Source organism: Taudactylus pleione, unplaced genomic scaffold (genome assembly GCF_031769625.1).
Source record: "Taudactylus pleione unplaced genomic scaffold, aTauple2 ptg000430l, whole genome shotgun sequence".
In the NCBI taxonomy this organism is placed as follows: Eukaryota; Metazoa; Chordata; class Amphibia; order Anura; family Myobatrachidae; genus Taudactylus; species Taudactylus pleione.
In genome coordinates, this window is record NW_028284832.1 from 1,920,836 (window position 1) to 1,942,719 (window position 21,884).

The 21,884-nt window shown below is 45.1% G+C and overlaps 1 protein-coding gene across 1 annotated transcript in view; it reads right to left on the reverse strand.

Moving 5' to 3' along the window:
* LOC148506064 (serine/threonine-protein kinase Nek11-like) overlaps positions 1–18,863 on the reverse strand; it is a 341,598-nt gene extending 322,735 nt beyond the window's left edge. Inside the window, exon 1 of the mRNA XM_088447334.1 lies at positions 18,709–18,863. Coding sequence (XP_088303460.1) covers positions 18,709–18,863 — 155 coding nt within the window. The remainder of the gene's footprint in view (positions 1–18,708) is intronic.
* Between the last annotated feature and the right edge of the window lie 3,021 nt (positions 18,864–21,884).

Here is a 21,884-nt window from a genome sequence, read left to right on the forward strand (position 1 = left end):
GAGCCAAAATCACTCCGGAGCTTGCGGTTGAAAACCTCAACCGCAGGCTCCGGCTCGCAGTTTCGATGGTCGCGATGGTCACGACCATCGCGGCCATCAAACTGCACGCTCGTATAGCCTGTGGGTGGTGACCCACAGCTATACGAGCGTCCAGGAGGACGCTCCATTTTCATGGAGGCCGGCCCTCATTCAGAGCGTGCGCTCTGCTCAGAGCGTACGGCTCTGAATGAGGGCCATAGTCATCTGAAAGAAGCTAGGAGGATACTGAGGGCCTGATTCACTACGGATCGCTATATTGCGTACACACGCAGTTCAAACGTGATAACAAGCCAAACCACTGCGATCGCAATGCAAACTTAGCACTACATAAGGACGCCCACTTTACCATACACACATCCGTAATACAGAGCAGAATGGCGAAACCATCGGTACAAGAGAGTACCATCACAGCATTACGCACACTTGCACAAGGTCAGACCTCACTCAGAAATTGCTAACTGCAGCGCACACTATGACACCTCAGGCTGCGTATGACCACGCAGTGGATAATTTATGCACGTCCCTGCTGGCCCCTCGTTGGTGGGTTGGTGGTGTGCTGGATGATCGGTATCGATCATCCAGCACACCGGCAAGGTGCAGGGAGATCTTCTAGTGATATCGCTATCGCTGACTGATCGTACTGTGTGTAAGCACTATTAGGGGTAAATTTACTAAAGTGAGAGTTTTTAGAAGTGGAGGTGTTGTCCATAGCAACTAGGGATGTGCAGGCTCGGATAGGTTCGAGTTTGCACGTTGAGTTCGGATTTTTCCCTCCAAAAAAACGGAACTCAGAAAGAGGCAAAACGTCATCTTGCATGGACGAACATCATCATTCCTGGACAAAAGTAAATTTACCCCTTAGTATTGTGTGTGAATGACATGGTGGGAGACAGAAGTCTCCTGCTTAGCTCCATTTGAGATACCCCAGTGTATAGCTGCATAAAGCTGTTCCAGCATCCCTGCACCACTACCTGCAAGCAACATACACTCACCGACTAGTGAGCTGTATAGGACCCTGCTCCGACCAAGCTTCGCTCCATTACCAGTGTACACTTAACAGTGAGTACGGCTGTACCTGTTATCGTTCAATAAACCAACACCACTTGTTAAGTAACTGGGCTGTTCATAGTTTGAGTCCTCCGATGGTGTGTGCCTACATAACTCTGCAGTATCAACACCTACATGCACATCATTTCCAACAAAACGTGCGATTACCCACAGTAAGAGGTCACAGAGATCCATTAGTCAGACAGCAATCTGGGAGCGTGGGTACCAAGTGCAGCATATAAAATATGTTCTATATACATGTTGCTGTACTGAAATGTACATCTACCAGGCTATCAACCTCCGTATCCACTGACTGATACTGTGAACCGTCACATTTCTTTACTTTATAACATAACATCATTCCAATTATGGTGGAAGTAGTTCAAGCAGGACAAAGTCCCCCAGTCCACGCGGCAGAGTGGTTCTGTCTCACTGCGCTGCAGAAAAAGGCTCAGATTGAAATGGAAGTAAAGAGGATTTCACTGAAATGAGAAAGAATAAATTACTTTCAGCTAAGTTGGGTTTTGCCCCGGACACCGACAGATGAGATTTAATACTTGCCGGATGTCTGTCTTAACTTACACGCCACAAAATATCAGTTTATTATTTATTCCCCTAAATCTCCGCAAATTACATTTTACAGGATAACGATCTGATGGGTATGAAAGTAAGTAGAAGCTCTCTCAGGGATTACACCTACTTTTTTTTTTTTATCAAACTCAAAAAAATAAATTTCTGGGCATCAATCAGTGAGCGACAGAAGAGAAGGATTTTATACATGCGGTCATGTACTAAGGGAATATAGAACACAATCCTGCTGAGACAATCCTCTGACAGCCAGCTCCTACTGTACATTAATTAGTGTGTCCTGGACTGGACATTACAATACACATAGAAGAACTATAATAACCTGGCTACAGGGGCCAAGGGATTAGCTCTCATAATGGCTCCCTCTGCAGGGCATGTTGAGAATACAACTTATGCACTAAATACTTTTTTTTTAACCATTGATGGTTATTTTGTTAACCATCTGTACATTCTTCAACTGCAAACAATGGGCTTGATTCAGAGGCGTGCGCTATGCCGATGGTATGCCGATATTAACGCAGTTGGCCGATGTTTTTATTACAGCTGCACGTGCATCTAAGTCATATGGTACATTTGCCCCGGTGCCTCTGTGATGTTGCTCTCAGAGAGGATTTAGATGCAGAGTGATTGACAGTTATGGGCCGATTGTGGCTGGCAACTGAGGGGCGGTTAGAGAAACGCGGGCGTGTCACAACCGTTTCATAGGCGTGATGGATCCAGCGACTGTGTCTTTGTACTCATCTTCACTGGTGTTGGGGTCTTAGGGCCTGATTAACTACCGATCGCAACTGTGAATACGCATACAATCAGACGATTGTTGTGTTCTGCGCATAAATCCCAGTGCACGTGCATGAAGACTCCACTGTGATCTACACAGTGACTACACAGACCAATCGCAGAGTGATTGACAGGAAGTGTCGATTGTGGGTGGTGACGATGGGGTGGTTGGCGAAATGCAGCCGTTGCATGGGCGTGCATAAATTAGGCACTGCGATGCCATACACAGCCTGAGGTCTCATAACGTGTGATGAGGTTAGCAATTCCTGAGTAAGGTCAGACCTTGTGCAAGTGTGTGTGAGGCTGCGATGGTACTATATGTTACCGATGGTTTCGCAGTCTTGCTAAGTATTACGGATGTGTGTAAGGTAAAGGGGGCATCCTTATGTTAGGCTTGCGATGGCATAGCGAATGCAATCATTAGCATATCTTTTCAGTGAGACTGCGTGCGTAATCGATCCTTACTGAATCAGGCCTTTGCAATCATTAGCATATCTTCACAGTGAGACTGCGTGCGTAATCGATCCTTACTGAATCAGGCCCTTAGTTCCGTCGCCAATTCAGTGCGGCCTTGGGCTTGCTTGGGACTGCGATAATCAAATGATCTGCGATTGATGCTGCCTCTATGTACGCAGATGCTGAGACTTTTTAGGCATATGTTTGGATTTTTAAAGCCGCAGGTGGACGCCTCAATACATCTGCCGGCAGCTGCGACATTTTCCTATAGCAGCTGTTTACACAGACGCAGCAGCAGTGGCGCCATTAGCGTACAACTCTGAAGAAGGCTTAATATCCAGCACTGTCCCCATAGATAGGAGTACCCCAGTTTAGCTCCTGATGTTTAGCACTCAATTAAGAAAATACTATCTAAAGAATATATGTAATGCTCAATATATACTCCTAGCCTTTATGGCAGCACACTATTTTTGCAATAAAGCATCAATTTACACTAGGAGACAAGATCGCAATGGCGGCTATAACATCATCACCCAATCATAGACTCGACTATACTGACTGTATGACATCATCACCCAATCATAGACTCGGCTATACTGACTATGACATAATCACCCAATCATAGACTCTGCTACACTGACTGTATAACATCATCACCCAATCATAGACTCGGCTATACTGACTATGACATAATCACCCAATCATAGACTCGGCTATACTGACTATGACATAATCACCCAATCATAGACTCGGCTATACTGACTATGACATAATCACCCAATCATAGACTCTGCTACACTGACTGTATGACATCATCACTCAATCATAGACTCGGCTACACTGACTGTATGACTGCCTTCCCACTATCCTGTCTCTCTCTGGTGGTAACCTCTGGCGCTGATGTGAATTGGAGGCTTTTGCAAGGGGAGGCCAATTTAAAAGACATCATTGCGGCACGCCGGTACCTGATCTGTTATTTCAGGATGGTGATAATAGATGAAAATGATAATAATAATAAAACAATTTGCTTTAATCTTTGAATAAAGTTTATTGTTTCTCTAATGTTGTGAATTTTTCACTTTTTTTTTTAATTTTTAGAACTGAAAGTCCAAATCTGGCAGATCGAACCTTTGTATATATACAGAAAATGGCCCAGGAGAGTGTTAAGTTAATCCATACCACTCCTTGCCTGTCTCGCCAAGGCTGCCCCCAGATTTTATTATTATTATTATTATTAATTGAGGCAAAGGAATATATTATCACTGCAATAAGTCTGGATTAGAAAAAATAAATAAAGGGTCCATTAAATAAATAGGCCCCTTAGTCTGCTCTGAAAGTTGCACATCCCTGTTCTAGGGAAAGCATATTTCTTACTTGTCCTATTATGTCAAGAAGCAATGCACTGGGGGTGGGATATGGTGGCAAAGGGCACGGTAGACAGTGGTTAGCATTGTTCCATTATATAATGACCTTGGGATTGGGAGCCTGATTCAGAGAAGTATGCTCTGCCAATGTTTTAGCAGTTGATCGATTGTCAGCTATCTGCACGTGACTGAGTGGCACTACGCATGCGTCAAAGTCCATTACTATAGTTGCAAGCAGCAAATCTTTACTCACACAGTGATTCACAGTTAAGGGCCACTGCGGAGGTTACAGGCTGTGCCGGCAAAAGTGCGGGAGTGCCGCTGTCTGCGTCTGCAATGATGTATGCACAAAACATGGCTCCAGAGTCTCAGCTCAGACGGCCATTGTGCCAAACAAAGGGAGGCCGATTAACGAAGGATCTGCGTATGCGGCTGAATATTAGTACGGAGTTGCTTGGATTTGAGATGGTGCCTTTGGCCATCTCAATAAAAATTCCAGGCGCCTGCGACAGTATACGTATTTTCACATATCCTCTGCGTACACAATATACAGCAGCGGTGGCAATACCGTACTGACTCTGGCCCTGAATCCAGCCAGCAGAGCTATCGGAGAGGAGTGTACATGTTCTGTACATGTATAAATGTAGGCTTCCTCCTGGTGCTACGGTTTTCCCATGTGTGTGCTTGTGTGAGGTCAGGTATAGTAGATTGTAAGCTCTTCTGGTCCAGCATCAGTGAACAAAACATTTTCTTTGCAGTGCTGTGTAATACCTTGCCATTATGGGATGTAGTCACAATCCCGGCACATGGAATGCCACCGCTTACAATACTGGCGCCGGAATCCCGACCGCTGGCTTCCCAAAGGTAAATAGTGGGGGGACAGGGAGGGTAAGGGTTAAGGCACCAGGCAGTGGGGCTTAGGCACTAGGTAGGGAGGTTTAGGGTGCAGAGGTTAGGTTCAGGGTGAGGGAAGGGTTAGGGGAAGCGTTAGGATACCTACCGACAGGTGTCGGTATCCTAAGCCTGTCGGGATGCTGCATACTTGCCTACTTTTGAAAAAGTTTTTCAGGGAGATTGTGAAAGCAATGCCTATGAGGGCGGTGGTAAAGTGGACGTGTACTGCTACATCTGAGAGGCGTGCCTTAAAATGGACTTACATTCACATGTAAATGAGACCCAAAACAGTTATAAAGATCTATTTGTTGATGGAAACACACTGATGCTTTTCAGAAAATGCATATAGCCATAGGGATCATTGTGCCTTATACCCAATGCAGGGAAATGATACTAATGATCCCATTTGAATATACAGTCAGGTCCATAAATATTGGGACATTGACAGAATTTTCAGATTTTTGCTTCTATTCACCACCACAATGGCTTTGAAATGAAACAAACAAGATGTGCTTTAACTGCAGACTTTCAGATTTAATTTGAGGGTAATTACATCCAAATCAGGTGAACGGTGTAGGAATTACAACGGTTTCTATATGTGCCTCCAACTTTTTAAGGGACCAAAAGTAATGGGACTATCAACTCAAAAGCTATTTCATGGACAGGTGTGAGCTATTCCCTCATTATTTCATTATCAATTAAGCAGGTAAAAGGTCTGGAGTTGATTCTAAGTGTGACATTTGCATTTGGAATCAGTTGCTATCAACTCTCAATATGAGATCCAAAGAGTTGTCACTATCAGTGAGGTAAAAGCCATCATTAGGCTGAAAAATCAAAACAAACCCATCAGAGAGATAGCAAAAACATTAGGTGTGGCCAAATCAACTGTTTGGAACATTCTTAAAAAGAAAGAACGCACCGGAGAGCTCAGCAACACCAAAAGACCCGGAAGACCACGGAAAACAACTTTGGTGGGTGACAAAGAATTATTTCCCTGGTGAAGAAAAACCCCTTCACAACAGTTGGCCAAATCAAGAACACTCTCCAGGAGGTAGGTGTATATGTGTCAAAGTCAACAATCAAGAGAAGACTTCACAAGAGTGAATATAGAGGGTTCACCACAAGATGCAAACCATTGGTGAGCCACAAAAACAGGAAGACCAGATTAGAGTTTGCCAAACAACATCTAAAAAAGCCATTACAGTTCTGGAACAATATCCTATGGACAGATGAGACAAAGATCAACTTGTACCAGAGTGATGGGAAGAGAAGAGAAGGAAAGGAACTGCTCATGATCCAAAACATACCACCTCATCAGTGAAGCATGGTGGTGGTAGTATCATGGCGTGGGCATGTATGGCTGCCAATGGAACTGGTTCCCTTGTATTTATTGATGATGTGACTGCTGATAAAAGCAGCAGAATGAATTCTGAAGTGTTTCGGGCAATATTATATGCTCATATTCACTCAAATACTTCAGAACTCATTGGACGGCGCTTCACAGTGCAGATGGACCCGAAGCATACTGCATAAGTAACCAAGGAGTTTTTTAAGGCTAAAAAGTGGAATGTTATGCAATGGCCAAGTCAATCCCCTGACCTGAATCCGATTGAGCATGCATTTCACTTGATGAAGACAAAACTGAAGGGAAAATGCCCCAAGAATAAGCAGGAACTGAAGACATTTGCAGTAGAGGCCTGGCAGAGCATCACCAGGGATGAAACCCCGCGTCTGGTGATGTCTATGCGTTCCAGACTTCAGGCTGTAATTGCCTGCAAAGGATTTGCAACAAAGTATTAAAAAGTGAAAGTTAGATTTAGGATTGTTTAGTTTGTCCAATTACTTTTGGCCCCTTAAAAAGTGGGAGGCACATATAGAAACCGTTGTAATTCCTACACCGTTCACCTGATTCAGATTTAATTTGAGGGTAATTACATCCAAAAGTCTGCAGTTAAATCACATCTTGTTTGTTTCATTTCAAAGCCATTGTGGTGGTGAATAGAGGCCAAAATATGAAAATTCTGTCAATGTCCCCATATTTATGGACCTGACTGTATATGTATTATATATATGGGTTTTTTATATAGAACAGCTTCGTAATGGAAGAAAGGTGCAATCAGGGAGTCAGGAAGACTGCTGCTATTTCAGGAGTCTCGCTGACAATCAGAGAGAGTTGGCAAGTATGGGATGCTGGCAGCAAGATTTTGACCGATGGGATCCCGACTGCTGGCATCCCGTACTCAACCCGTCATTATATAATGATGAGTATTAAAGATTTTCCAAACTTTTGCCTAAGAGGTGTGTCCAGAGACCTACCTACAGAGAAACATTAACAATGCTGTACTATCTGGCAAGGAAAGGGTTATTTTAAACCATTAAAAAGGGTAGAATACTTATCAGATATACAGATAGCGCCAATCACAGTGAGAAGTTTGAGTATCCCTATCCTTGCTCTCTCTCTAACTGTAATGATATGCATAATTTAGCAGAGAGTTTGACAGTAATTAGACCAAAACAATGCTGTAAGTAAAGATTTTTGATGCTCCGTAATTTATTCTTTCAATCAGGAATATTGCCAACACGGTCACAGACCTCTGCTGCCACCTGCAGGAAGCTACCGGCATATGTGTATGTATTTTGCACATTCATACAGTGCCGCTTAGTGGACAAAATTCTGTGAATGTAAAAGGCACCAGTTCATCAGTCCTAAACTGTATTTCTCCACAAAATAATTGCATGCAGCGATTACATTAAATCTGAATATTAACTCCATAATAACAAGTAAACCCAAAACTAAGAACAAATAAATGAGTCATTTTATTAATGAGTTACTTGAGTATAAAGTAAATACTTTACAAAAAATGTAAATCCCAAAGTGCTTAGAATTTATATTTTTATTGTTTTAGTAGAGAAGCCAGATACTTCATCATCACAATATAAAGCATACATTTGAAACAAACAAAAATAGAATGGCCTATTAAAGAGAACTACACCAATGCCAAAATAAAAGTAAAATGATTTATTTTCTACCTTCCTCCCATGATACATACTGTAGCTTTTATGAGAAGTCCAGACATGCTAACACTAGTAGCCGACATAGGGGGAGATGATGGTCTGCTCAACGTGTAATGCTGGATACACACTTGTCGATAATATTGTTCGTTCGAATGACATATCACAAATGCATTGTCTGGTGCGAACACCCGATATGTCTGTGAGCGATGTCGTTCACAGACTTATCAGGTCAGCCCTGCAGCACAGCCGATGCCGATATATCTGAAAGCTATATCAGTGCATCTGCACTTGTGTACAAGCGACCCGCCGACTACTCGTACACTGGTTGCAGGGATCGCCAACACTGATTTCTTAACTGGGCGGGTAAATTTCAATGCCCGCCCAGTTGTGATGTCAGCCCAGACATATCGAGCAGCCAATTGGTAAGCGCATATAGTTTACCAATAAGCCACTCTGACGGTCAGTAGACCGACCCATTGTTTCAGCGTGTACCCAGCCTATGGGGCATATTCAACTGAGTGTGAGAATATCAAAAATCCAGCATCTGCGAGGTTTTCCACCAGCCCCTGGAACCTACCAGCAGCCCCCGGGACTCCCAGAAGCCCCCTCTCCAGTGAGAAGATAGAGGGGAGGCCACCGGGAGCCGTGGAGACCACCGGAGACCCCCGGGCAGGTGAGTGAAGAATACTTTTTTTTTACGCAGTGCAGTGTTTTCAGAGCTGAAGACCCCGCAACCACTAATTTTTTCATTGGATACCGCAGTATCGGGAGTGCACATACCTGCGGTATTCCAAAATTGGGCGCGAGAGGCATGAGGTTGTTTTTCAATTGAATCTGCCCCTATGTGTGTGCAATTTCCAACCCTGTTTTGTTGTTATGAAAAGAAGTGGGAAAAGCAGTGAGTGTCACTGTGGCTCTACATAAATTCAATGGTGGAGACCCGATGCTGGAGTTTCTACAATAACACTGTAAAAATGGAGGCTTTTTGGGAATTGAGTCATCCACAGAAAATGGCGTCAGCTATACACTCAAGGTTTATTGAGAAAATTCTAACAGTGTCGCTTTGTAGTCTGGATTTCAGCAAAAATTATTAAGCCATAAACTTAAGTCTCAACTCCAGTTTTTTACATTTCATAGTTTTCCTGATTTACTGGCCACAAACTAAGGGGTTTATTTACTAAACCCTGGATGCAGATAAAGTGAACAGAGATGTTTTTGAAAAATGACATTTAGGAGCTGGTTGGCTAGTACTTTATTTCTGTCCACTTTATCTCCATCCAAGGCTTAGCAAATAGACGCCTTAGACTGTAAAACTGTTTTGCAATGCAATGAGGTATTTTCATGCGTTACCAAAGATCCTAGGTCCTCTATTTAAAAAAATTTGGTAGGGAAATTTTGTTTTATGAAGGTGGCAGCTTTGGCAGAAATTAACGTAACTGTCCCTTCCCTGGCCAGGTAACAGCCCAGATGCCAATCCAATGAGAACCTTTGGGCAATTGTAAAGAAGAAGACGATCGCCACCAAGACTGGCCTCATAAAAGAACGTATCCGAATATGAAGGCATCAAGAGAAACTGTGACACTCTCATGTACAGCAGCCAAACCATAGCAAAATCATCATATATAAAGGATAACATACAAAGTATTAATAGTTGTAAACAGTGTGTCATTATTTTTTTCTGTAAAAAGGCTGACCTTGTTCTAAATTCCCTGTTTGAGTCTAATATAATTTGCACACCTATGTACCTGCTACTGCCAGTATAATAGAACCAGTTTCGAGCAGGTGTAACCTATTATTTCCAGCCAGGTAAATCTGATTTGTGTGCTTAGAAATACTGTGCAGCATTAATTAGAATTACATGACATAATCAGCATTACTAAAATAAAAATTCAAGTTAACAAAGTTTATTTTGCATCGCTTTGTCAGTGTATTTGCAGGTTCATGATGAATCTAGAGGAGAATTGCACAGATAATATTTGGTTCATTCATTTCATCACCTTCTAAATGTTAGGGCTGTGGCTCATGTTATAAAACACCTTTGCTTCCCAACCAGGAAAGCGAATACTATATTTTCAATTTTTTTTTGTAAGGTGTCGTGTCCACGCCTCCGTACATTAGGCTACCCCTCCCCCCACTCCTTGCTTGGCCAGTGTCTAAATGAGAACTGCATTAGGTCTAGTAAAAGTGAAATACATACAATATTAGGTTAGTGAATGAATACAAAGCTACAGTGCAATTACAATCACTGACTGGAACTGTGTGACAGGGGTGTGTCATAACCACTCACTTTGATTGGCAGGAGAGCAAACCTTGGTGTAGTTTCTATAGAAGTGAACCATAGTGGACCTGCTCCACCAAGTAACTGATAGAGTAATAAGGGTAAGCAGTGTTAGGAGACAGGGAGAAAAGTGATAAGGTGCCAGCCAATCAGCTCCCAACTATCATCTCACAGGCTGTGTTTGAAAAATGACAGTTGGGAGCTGATTGGCTGGCACCTTATCGCTTTTCACTCTGTCTGATAACACTGCTTAGTAAATAGACCCCATAATGTCTGAAAGCTGTTCCCCTGTGGGCCAGTCTGACCCAGACTGAGCTCCATAGTTTTCTATGAGGATGGCATTATAAGTCTATTTAACAAGCTCCAAAAAGACGTTAACCCGCCTTCATCTATGGGGACAGCTCTGCCAGAGAGGGATCTTTGGTCCCTCCACGGTGGGCTGAGCTGTTCCTGATGGAAATAGCAACTATTCCGCTTTGCACATGAGCGGCCCGAACATAAAACGATAGCGTTAGCCATCACATGACTTTCTACTCATCTCTGGGCAGGGCACTTACCAGTGCCTGTGACCTGGCAAATGGACCTCGGGAATTGTTCCCCCTGAAAACACATTCCAAATTACTATGATATGCAAAATAATTGCTAAATAGGCCCCTAGGTTCTCTCAGCATGGAACGTTCCACCTACGTTATTTCGCCCCAAACATTGAACCCGTCCCCTCCCCCCAAACCACCAACGTCTTTGCCCTATAGAAACATGGCATTATAAAATGGCATTTGTGCTGCTATAAATGAGTTGAACACAGTTTGCCGATACACTGGCTTCTTACAAAAAGCAAAAAAACAAATAAATTTAGGTCACGGTATCTTGTGAACTGGTAACATCACACTCTATTCTTACAAAACCACAAAAAAAAATTATCAAAGACTCTAAAAGTTTTAGAAGACCATTGTAAATATGGGGCAGGGGGAGTTTGGAAACTAATGTTGGACATCACATTGTTTAGCTATGAACATGAAAGCGCTGTAGGAGCTGAAGCCACGCAGAGTCCGTATCGCTGCTACAATTTCTGGCAAAAGAAAAAAGAAACATATTCACAGCATTCGGTAACTTACACCAAGTCTTTCCTCATCTTATACATTAGATGGCAGTTTCAGGTTACGCAATCTGTGAAGACCTATCTTCAGCACTAACCCTCCTCCCAGTAACTTCCCCCTAGCACAAGAAGAATATAAAGTAGCATAGAAAATCATAGGAGAACATGGTACTGAGGAACAATACATAAAAAGTACATTACGTTGTGAGAAACATACAATATCACTTTGGGGGATATACTGCCGGCAATGCGGGGAGAGTACTGTGTAGATCAGTGGTCAGGGAACAGGGGTAAATTATCCCACATGGGGTAAAAGTGAAATTCCTGGGGGTAACGGACGGACAGCCGGGCATGCATGTGAATCATTCTATAATATAGACTGATTCATATGCAGGATGCCCGCTTAGATGTTATTACCAGCGGGCGCCCGGCTCCTTCCCTGCAGCACCGCGTAAGCCGGAGGCTGGAGGTCTCTTCTGAACTCCAGCTTCCGCCTCTCTCCATGCGCACTATGAGAGAGATATCATGACATCTCTCCCATACGTCATGACATCTCTCCCATAGTTCCAAGGAGCAGCCGGGCGGACAGGACGGCGGCAGATGCAAGAGCGGGGATTAAGGTAAGTGGTTTTTTTTTTTTGTACAAGCAGTACTACAGGGGTATTATATGGGGGCACTACTACAGGGGCATAACTATGGGGGCATTATATGGGGGCACTACTACAGGGGCATTATATGGGGGCACTACTATAGGATTTCCTTCTTTTCAAATCAAGGGGGTAACGTCGGCATATCTAAATATATTTTGGGGTAAAAGGTAAAAAACTTCCCTGACCAATGGTGTAGATGGTGGGTAGAGGGGAACATTTTATTTTAATAGGCATACAAAATAATTTAACTAGCATACTTGCTAATAGGAAGGTACATTATGTACAGCAATAAGACAAATAAAAAAATGTCTGTCCATAGGTCATTCACATCTGTCCCTGCCCCAGTGTAGCTTGCAATCTATATTATCTACCACATGTATGTAGGTTTAATCTGTTATTTATTTTTATGTCATTATCCAATTAACATACCTATTTTTGGATTTTGGATAGAAACCAGGTCACCAGGAGCAGTGTTAGCACTGGGATCGGTGACACCCAGTGTAAGCTCGGGCACGCGCACCCACAAAGGGGCAGTAGCCTCACAGTACACCCCTGTTTCATCACTCTGGGGGAGATGGCGAGCTGCCCCCAGAGACTCTCCTGCAATGCCAGCTCCTTCTCGTTGATGGCACCGGGGCACTGCACAATACATCACAGTGCATCACCTGTCTCCCAGTCACTGAAGAAGAGCTGGCATTTTGGTGTCAATCCCTCGAAGAGTGACACTCGGTGCGGGCTGCACCCCCAAGTGATGCCACTGACCAGGAGGAAAGCACACAAATAAAGGGAAAACATACAAACTTCACACATACGGACCTCAGTGCTATGAGGCAGACATGCTATCCATATTTGTACACCCAAGAGTTCTCATTTTGCTACTCCTGTAGGTCACGTTTTTTAAAAGCGTTAGGGCCGGATTCAATTAGAGGTGAAAAGCGCAAAGTTATCGCGTACTTTCACAATGCGCGCTCCGGCTTTTTGCCCTATTCAATTGCAAAACAGTCGAAAACGCGGACGAGTGAATGCCACGAATGGTGAAACTAGCGAAAGAACTGCTTTTTTAGGGGAAATCAGTCTGTACCCCAAAAAAGCGTAACTGACCCTGGTAATCAATATAGAAGTGTATTAATAGTTGTAATAAAAGTATTTTGGATTCCTAAATTGAGTCAATGGCTGTTATGTGCACTTTTGGATTTTTGTGAAAAAATTATATAAAGCAATTTATTTGGTGAAAATTAATTGCTGTAGTTAAATTGCGGGTACATTTAAATGGGTACTAGTTTATTTTGGAGTTAATAAAGTGCTTTTTTAAAAACTTTATAAAAAAACCAGCTGCTGTAGCCCACTGCAATCCTGAAAACACCTGTCCCATCCATACAGCCCCCCAAAATACCTGTCCCAGTATTTTATACACATTTTTCATCACTTTTTACTTTTTCGACGCAAAAATGACATGACTTTTCTAGTTTTTTTTTTTCATTTTTTGTTTTAAAAAATATTTTTTTTGCTTTAATAGTCATTAGGGGTGGGGGGGGTGTCCAAAGGGTTTTGAACCAAGGACCTGATTCAGACCTGCTCGCTAGCAAGCGTTCGCTCGATGCTGGCAATGTTTTCAAATGTGCGCATGCGTATAGTTCGCAGTGCGCGTGCACAAACTAGTACGTGCGATCGGGATGTGCTTGCTCAACCCGCAAAGACAGCCCAGTGGAATGAGTGACAGGAGAGGCCGTTTGTGGGTGGTAACAGGGGCAAGGCAGTAGTAACGGTGGAGTGGAGTTGCGGACACAGGCGTGCCTGAGTGTTTCAACGCCATTTCACAGGCGTACATAATTAACCTGCAGCGTCATAGTACACGTCACCTGGTTGAAATTAGACACTGAAATGCTCGCTGTGCTTGCGTTAGGGTACAGTCAACCGCAAGCGCTGCGGTCTGATCCGATGGAGCCCGATGTACCGATGGTTGTATATACTTCCTGGAGATGACGTCTGCTTACTCTAACCCTAACCCACTTTTCCCAGCAGCCTAACCCTCCCCTCCCACAGCCTAACCCTTCCCTCGTGCCTAACCCTAACCCTCCCCTCGTACCTAACCCTGGCCCTAACCCTAACACTCACCGTCAGGATTCTGGAGCCGAGATTCTGACCACCAGGATACTGACCACCGAGAAACTGACCGTCAGGATGCCGACTACATCCCGTTGCCGTTATCCTTATCTTTCCGATACTTCACACAAGGCACAAAATCATATTATAAATTCTAACTCATTTATATTATCCAATATCTTCCTCTACCTGCAACAATTACTTGTATACCACGATATTAACTGACAGAAAAGTCTCTAATAGCAGTGGTTACTCATTAACACCAGCAGTTGTTTAACTTGATTTACTTTGTTATATTAATAATAACAATCCCACCTTAAATCACCCAACACCCTATTGAATTTATCCCCAATTCATATTTTTCCAGCTTTTCAGTAAGACCCTCTCCTCAGTTTTACAATTATTGTCACCCAAGACTTTCACTCACAATTCCTATAAACTTTACTATTCAATGGGCAAATCATAATTTCACACAGCATTAAACTAATGACAATGGGCACGTTCGACTGTACATTCTTGCATGGGGCCGCGAGGCAGAGGAGAGCCGGCTTACCAACGTGACTAACTGACCGGCCTATGAGATTTGTGGAACAGCAGTGGTAGCGCCTTTGTACTCTCTACATCTTGCTTGGTCCTGGTACTTGTACTACTGCAATACTAGTGTCAAGATGGTGATAAAAGGTTAAAATTGTTTAAATAAAATGCTTTATTCCTTGAATTAAGCGTAAAGGTTTTTAATTTACTTTTCATAAAATTGTCTGGGCTCCAGTTCTACTGCGAGAGCATGACGCGTCTGCAAAGCCTGTCCCGGTGATCCTAACTGCTTTGGGGCACCTTTTCCTGCAATCTTTGGGCCTGATTCAGAGCCACTCGTAAGCAGCAGCTCGTTCGCTCCGAGCGATGTTTGCCCAACTGCGCATGCGTACGGATCGTTTACACGCATGCGCGAACCAGTCAGTGCGGCTGAAATTCATGTGCTCGCAAAATAGCGAATGCCTGCTAATTTGAGTGACAGAATGAGGCGTATGTGGGTGGTAACAGGGGAAGGTGCTTGAAAACGGGGAGTGGAGATCCGATCGCAGGCGTGCTTAAAGGTCAAAACGGGCGTTTTATGGGTGTGCATATTTAAAACAGCAGCGTCATTGACCACGTCACTGGGTTTTTTTTAAGCCAGAACTGCTCGCAAAATTGTGGTAGCAAAAACCAACCACAAGAATAGCGAGCAGTTCATACCCTGTTCGATGTACTCGATTAATCTAATAAATAGCGGACATGACGTAGATTGCAAGCGGCCAGGGGGCGTAGTTTCCCAAAAAACTACCGCAAGTTTTGTACGCTCGTTCAGACCTAGAGGCGTGAACAGCCCGCAAACAGCGAATGGTTCATTTGAATAGCCACCCCTATTTTCAGGACGAGCGAGCGCTAATTGCGTCCGGCTCTGAATCAGGCCCTTTGTTAGTTAAATTGGGGCAAAAACTGATTTTCCTTTATTAATGTAATAAGCAATAGGAAAAAAAAAAAAGAATTATCCTGTAAAGGCGATCAGGGCTCTATTGATAAACAAGCCCCATAACCTCCAATAATAAGTAGGAACATTGGTAACTTCATCTTGGGCCCATACGGAGAGTATTACATGTCGAGCATTGTTTCTCCCTCTATACACTATACTGATCCTGGTAGTCGTATTACACAAGTTCTCTGCTTTCCAGTAACAACAACAGAGGGTTCTGCTCTGGGACAAACACTGGGCAGCCCCATGGAAACCAAACAATCTACTATAGGTAATTCAAACTGCCTATTTATATGGAAAAGTGTTTCTGCAATAGTTATGCAATAGGGCAGAGGTTCTCAAACTCGGTCCTCAGGACCCCACACAGGTCATGTTTTGCAGGTAACCTAGCAGGAGCACAGGTGTAGTCATTACTTACTGACACATTTTAAAAGATCCACAGGTGCAGCTAATTATTTCACCTGTGATTCTGTGAGACCTGAAAAATGTGCACTGTTTGAGAACTTGTGCAATAGGGAATTCATCCACTATATCAGCTGAGAGAATAACAGACTACCAGGGCACATACAATTAATAGTAATTAGCAGTTTGTGTAGCAAGGGCTCTGTGGGTGGTACAGTCGTCGCCCCATGGCCCTTGTTTCTGGCTTGCAGGGTGCCTGAAACGCCCTCCTGCAGGCAGGATAACTTGTGCAGTGCCGTTCGGAGCATCTTGTGGACGCTCCAAATTGACACACTGCAGTCGGTGCGGCCAACCAGGCATCCTCAGGATGCACGGTCAACGCCAGGGCCGTAGCTAGGGTAGAGCGGCCGGTGCCATCGCACAGGACACTGCAGGGCAGGGGGCGCTGTTTGGGACTGTCAAATTTCTGTTTATTTTTCATTCTTGCTTGTAGCTTCCTCTTATTTCATCCCTATCTCTTCCCTGGCCCTTCCCCATGAAGCCATGGCCCTTTTTTGGGTGCGTTATGTCCCTTTGAAAAATGAGGGGGGCGCCAATGCTCTTTCTGGCACAGGGCACCAAAAAGTCTAGTTACGGCTCTGGTTAACGCTACACTTTCCAGCCTGTACATTTTTGCGTGGCGTCATGACATCACACGCTCAGGGGGGCGGGCTGGCACAGGGTGCATTTGTGCCTTGTTACGGCACTGATTCTTTGAGGTGCTACCATATCCTAGTTTTACAAATATATACATATATTACACACATAAAGAAAGTACAAACTCAAATATTTGGTGCACAGTTTAGTTAGTTTCGGAAAGTTTAACATGTATTTATATTCTGAAGACAAATACTGAAAAGAGAGAGTTTTCTGCCAAATGAAGCGTCTGACATACAGAATGAATGTGAAGAGATAGAAATCAGTGTAATATAAACACAAGGAGCCCCTGTCGTGTTGGTTTTCACAATCTCATAAATCTTATTCAATTTGCTTCCTGAGCTGATGAATACATTATGTCGTCTCTATAGGTCGCTTCCATATGATGGAATCTCAATCCAATAGATCATATGCAAGCTATATAGATTGTTTCTACAAATGCAGACACCTTTGTGTCTTAGATATTGTAGTGTTTTAGACTGCTCTCAGGTGTATGAAATGAATGATTATAACTTTTGCTTATAAGAGTAAGATAAGCCTTATTTATGTTAGGATGTCAGCAGTCGCTTATAGATTAAACCTACGCTATGGGTCAGATAATGCAATAACATAAGCATAATAATCAGGTCTCCGCAGATGGAGGCCCCGCCCTCTTCAGAGCTCTCACTGCTGGTAGGCAGACATAAAATGCAGCACCCCTCATCACAGACACAGCCAGCACTGCTTGCACTGAGTCCTTTCAGCACCTGGAGCCGGAACCGTTCCTCGCGTCCACCATTCCCCACCCGCGGCACCAATGCCACCCACCACCACTCACGGGCCCCTCCACCCCACTCATCAGTGCATATAGCTAGCACACACCCTACTGCCCTCTTCCCAAACAGCATATCCCCCCAGGAGAGATCAGAGAGAGATTAAGATGGAAGGGAGTGGGACAGAGATGAGAGAGATGGGGTGTGTGTGGGGGGTCAGAGAAGTTGAAAGATGGGCAGAGATAAAATGGACACAGCGGGGACATGATGCAGGAGAGACACAGGGAGCATTATATGAGGCTGGAGAGACATGGAGTGGCATGAGGCTGTAGAGAGACACAATGGGAGGCGTGAGGCTGGGGAGAGAAATAGGTGGTACATGAGGCTGAAGAGACACAGTTGGAGCATGAGGCTAAACAGACACAGGTGGGGCATGAGGCTGGATAGAAACAGTCGGGGCATGAGGCTGCATCGACACAGGAGGGGAATAATGCTGGAAAGACACAGGTGGGACATGAGGCTGGTTCAACACATAAGGATAGCATGAGGCTTGAGAGATACAGGGGGGGCATGAGACTGAAGGAATACAGAGGGGTATGAGCCCAGAGTGGTACAGGGTCAGGCATGAGGCTAGAGAGACACAGAGGAAGGCATGAGGCTGGAGAGACACAGGGAAAAGCATGAGGCTGGAGAGACACAGAGGAAGGCATGAGGCTGGAGAGACACAGGGAAAAGCATGAGGACGGAGAGAAATGTAGTCTTCATTTTTCCACTTCCTGCTGCAGGATGTCTTGAATTGCAACATTTATGCAGGAGAGGGGCTATGGTGACACAAATCAGGTCCCCATGACCTCACCCTTCCTCCTCCTGGAAAGTAGCCAAATGTGGGTTACATTGAACAGCAGAAAAGCACAGGAGGACATTATCAGGGTACAGTCAGCTTCCTGGGTGATATGAATGGACCAAATGTTAGACTTACAAAAGGGACCACTGCGCCAGGCACCTACTCTGTACAGCCTCTACTCACATACAAGTACTCACTGAGCCTCTGCATCCTTTACATCTGTCACCAGGTATGTAGTAGCAAACGATCCGCTGCCCAGCTTCCGGTGAACCCTATACCGTTTCATAATAAGTGATCCAGGAGAAAAACCACTCAGTATAGGCGATCTGCGCATGTCCACGGGCATATCCATCTGTGAAGCATAACACAAGGATAATTGTGGTGGCTAAAAGGGAGAATACTACCTATGTACTATTTACACAGTTTATTTTATTCTCAGTGTAACACATGGGCATAGGTTATTTTCCCCGACACACCATTGTTAAAATATTGTATAAATTAAAACTAGAATCATTAATATATACATTTAAAAATCAGTATTTAAAAGCAAAATTTTGGCACTTAAAATTAAAGATAATATATAATCTCCATGACATTTTGGCACATATAGGTCAGTGTCACCGTAACGCTGTAGAACACTGATTTTCAGTCCAGGAAACAGCAACGTTGTAAAGTGGTGAATGGTTTAGCATGTATCCCAATATTTGCCCCGGTGCAATCAAGACAGCAGAATGCATGCTGCTGCCAACTGCACGGTAAGCCGGCATAACCATATGTCACGGAATGTGCCCGGTGTTCTGGCACGCTAGACCACAACCCATTCCCTTTATTTCAATGGCGCGTACACTGTGGCTGATGTGCATGGCAACCTTTCACTGCTGCTCTTCTATGCAGTGGACAGGACATGTCATCTACAGAAGGGCCACTGCTAAACTGATGATAGAGACAGAGAGCCCCCAATTCGGGACCGCCCCATTTAAATCAGGACATCACAACACAACTAATCTACTGTCAAATCGCTTCCGGTCCTTCTCCATTAATTTTCATGATCCACTGTCAGCGTCTAATCAATTTAAAATCCTTATCCTGTGGTTTCTTTCCCAGAAAATTGCAAAAGGATCATGCCCCTATCTGCTTTTTTTTTTAATACTAAAACCCGCAACCGGGTCGATGTTAGCACAGTGCGCATGCGCACGACGGAGGTGGCTCCGTCGTGCGCATGCGCGAGACCCGGATAGCGACGGGCAAGCCGTCGCTATGGGTCTCGCTACAAAGGGGGCGTGCTGTCGATGGTGAGTGACAGCACGCCCCCTTTGGTGGGCGTGCCGGGGGCGTGGCTGCCCAGACGGAGGCATTCCCATGCCTACCGTCTGGGGCCGGCCCCACTGACATCACAAGTGATGTCAGTGGGAGTGCTCTCGGCTCTGATAGAGCTGAAAGCACTCCAGGGCTTGCGGCAACGAGACCCTACCACAAGGGTCTCGTCGCAAGCCCGATAGTCGCGATGGTCTTAACCATCGCGACTATTTTTACCCGCTCGCTATAGCTGTGGGTGGTCACCCACAGCTATGCGAGCGGCCAGGAGGCCGCTCTAAAAAGGAGAAGGAGGGCACTGATTCAGAGCGAGTGCTCTGTCAGAGTGTCCGGCTCTGAATCAGGCCCTTTGTCCTAATTGCAGTATGCAACCCTCATAGGTTTCTATGGGGGCCACTGAAATTTATCAAGCCCCGGCAGCTAACGCCATCTTGGGATGGAATTAGACATTTTAGCCTTTGGGCAACAATCAGCGAAACTTTCCGTAAGAAGGATACAAATGATCTCTCCCCATCAATGGGTTCTTGCACACGCGTAGTCGGATCACCCTGCATGCGCAGTAGCGCCAGTGGCAAACGCAGGATTTCTTGAGGGGGGTTTCCAAACGCTTGATTTTAGAGTGACTGTGGCCAGTCCATGAAGAGGGTATAACTAGCACTTATCCAGTTTTGCACCATACAAAGTGTATTGTGTGTCATAATTACAGCATATACAGGACCAGCGATCACAGTAAGCCATTAGATGCAGCAGTAGGGCCATCCTGCCTGGCTGTTTTTATTTCTGATGTGGGCATCATTCCAGAGCAGTGGCGTAACTAGGGTATTTGGAGCCCAGGGCAAATTTGAAAAGGGAGCCCCCCCCCACCCCCCGATGTGCGGCAAAAAATGGGCATGGTCACTTAAAAATGGGGCGTGTCAACATGACACACCCCTTTATTTTCACACTGAACATTCCTATCCATATGCATCTTAACCCCAGTAGTACCCCTTATACAGTATGCAGTTGTGGTCCCTCTTATGCAGGCCGATAGTAGTGCCCCTTATACAGTATCCCCAGTAGTGGTCCCCCTTATACAGCCCCCAATTAGTTCCCCTTAGTACCCCCAGTAGTGGCCCCCCAAATGCAGTGCCCCATGTAGTGTTCCCCCTTATGCAGTGCCCCCAGTAGCAGTCCCCACAATGCAGTGCGCCCAGTAGCGGTATCCCCTTATGCAGTGCCCTTTATATGGTGCCCCCAGTAGTAGTCCCTCCCCCTATGCAGTACCCTTTACATAGTGACCCCAGCAGTAGTCCCCCCCCATGCAGTTTTCCCAGTAGTGGTCCCCTTATGCAGGCACCCAGTAGTGATCCCCCCTATCCAGTGCCCCCTGTAGTGGCCCTTCCTATTATTGCCCCCAGTAGTGGCCCTTCCTATTATTGCCCCAGTAGTGGTCCCCCGAGTACAGTGCCTCTAGTAGTAGGCCCCTTTTATAATGCCCCCAGTGGTAGTTCCCCCCCAAGTAGTAGTCCCCAGTAGAGGTTTCCCCTCCCGATTAAGTGCCCCCAGTAGTAGCCTCCCCCCAGTAGAGGTCCTCCCAATAATGGTGCCCCCAGTAGTAGCCACCCCTCCCCCGTTGTACCCCCACCCCCAGTGGAGGTCCCCCCCAGTAGTAGCCACCCCCCTCCCCCGTTGTGCAGATAGGTAAAAAAAATAAATAAATATATGTATAAAAATATACTTACCTGAATCCACGCTGCTGCTGCTGCGGTCCGCGCCTCCACTCTCGCCCGCCAGTCCTCCCGGTCATGACGTCTGTCCCATTACCCACTGCAGGAGCCGGACGGAAGTCCGGCTCTTGCAGTGGGTGCTGCAGCAGTCTATGAGAGTCTATCTCTCATTGGCTGCTGTTTAACACACGCATCGTTGCCAGCGCTGGCGGTGATGCGTGTGTTATGCACAGTCTGAGCCCGCCTCCTAGCGCTATTGGGCAAGCGCTCAAGGGGAGGGAGCGGGCTCAGGTGTGCAGCACCGGACCGGCGCTGGAAGCCTAGCGCCGGTCCTGTGTAAATGTGTAGCGCTG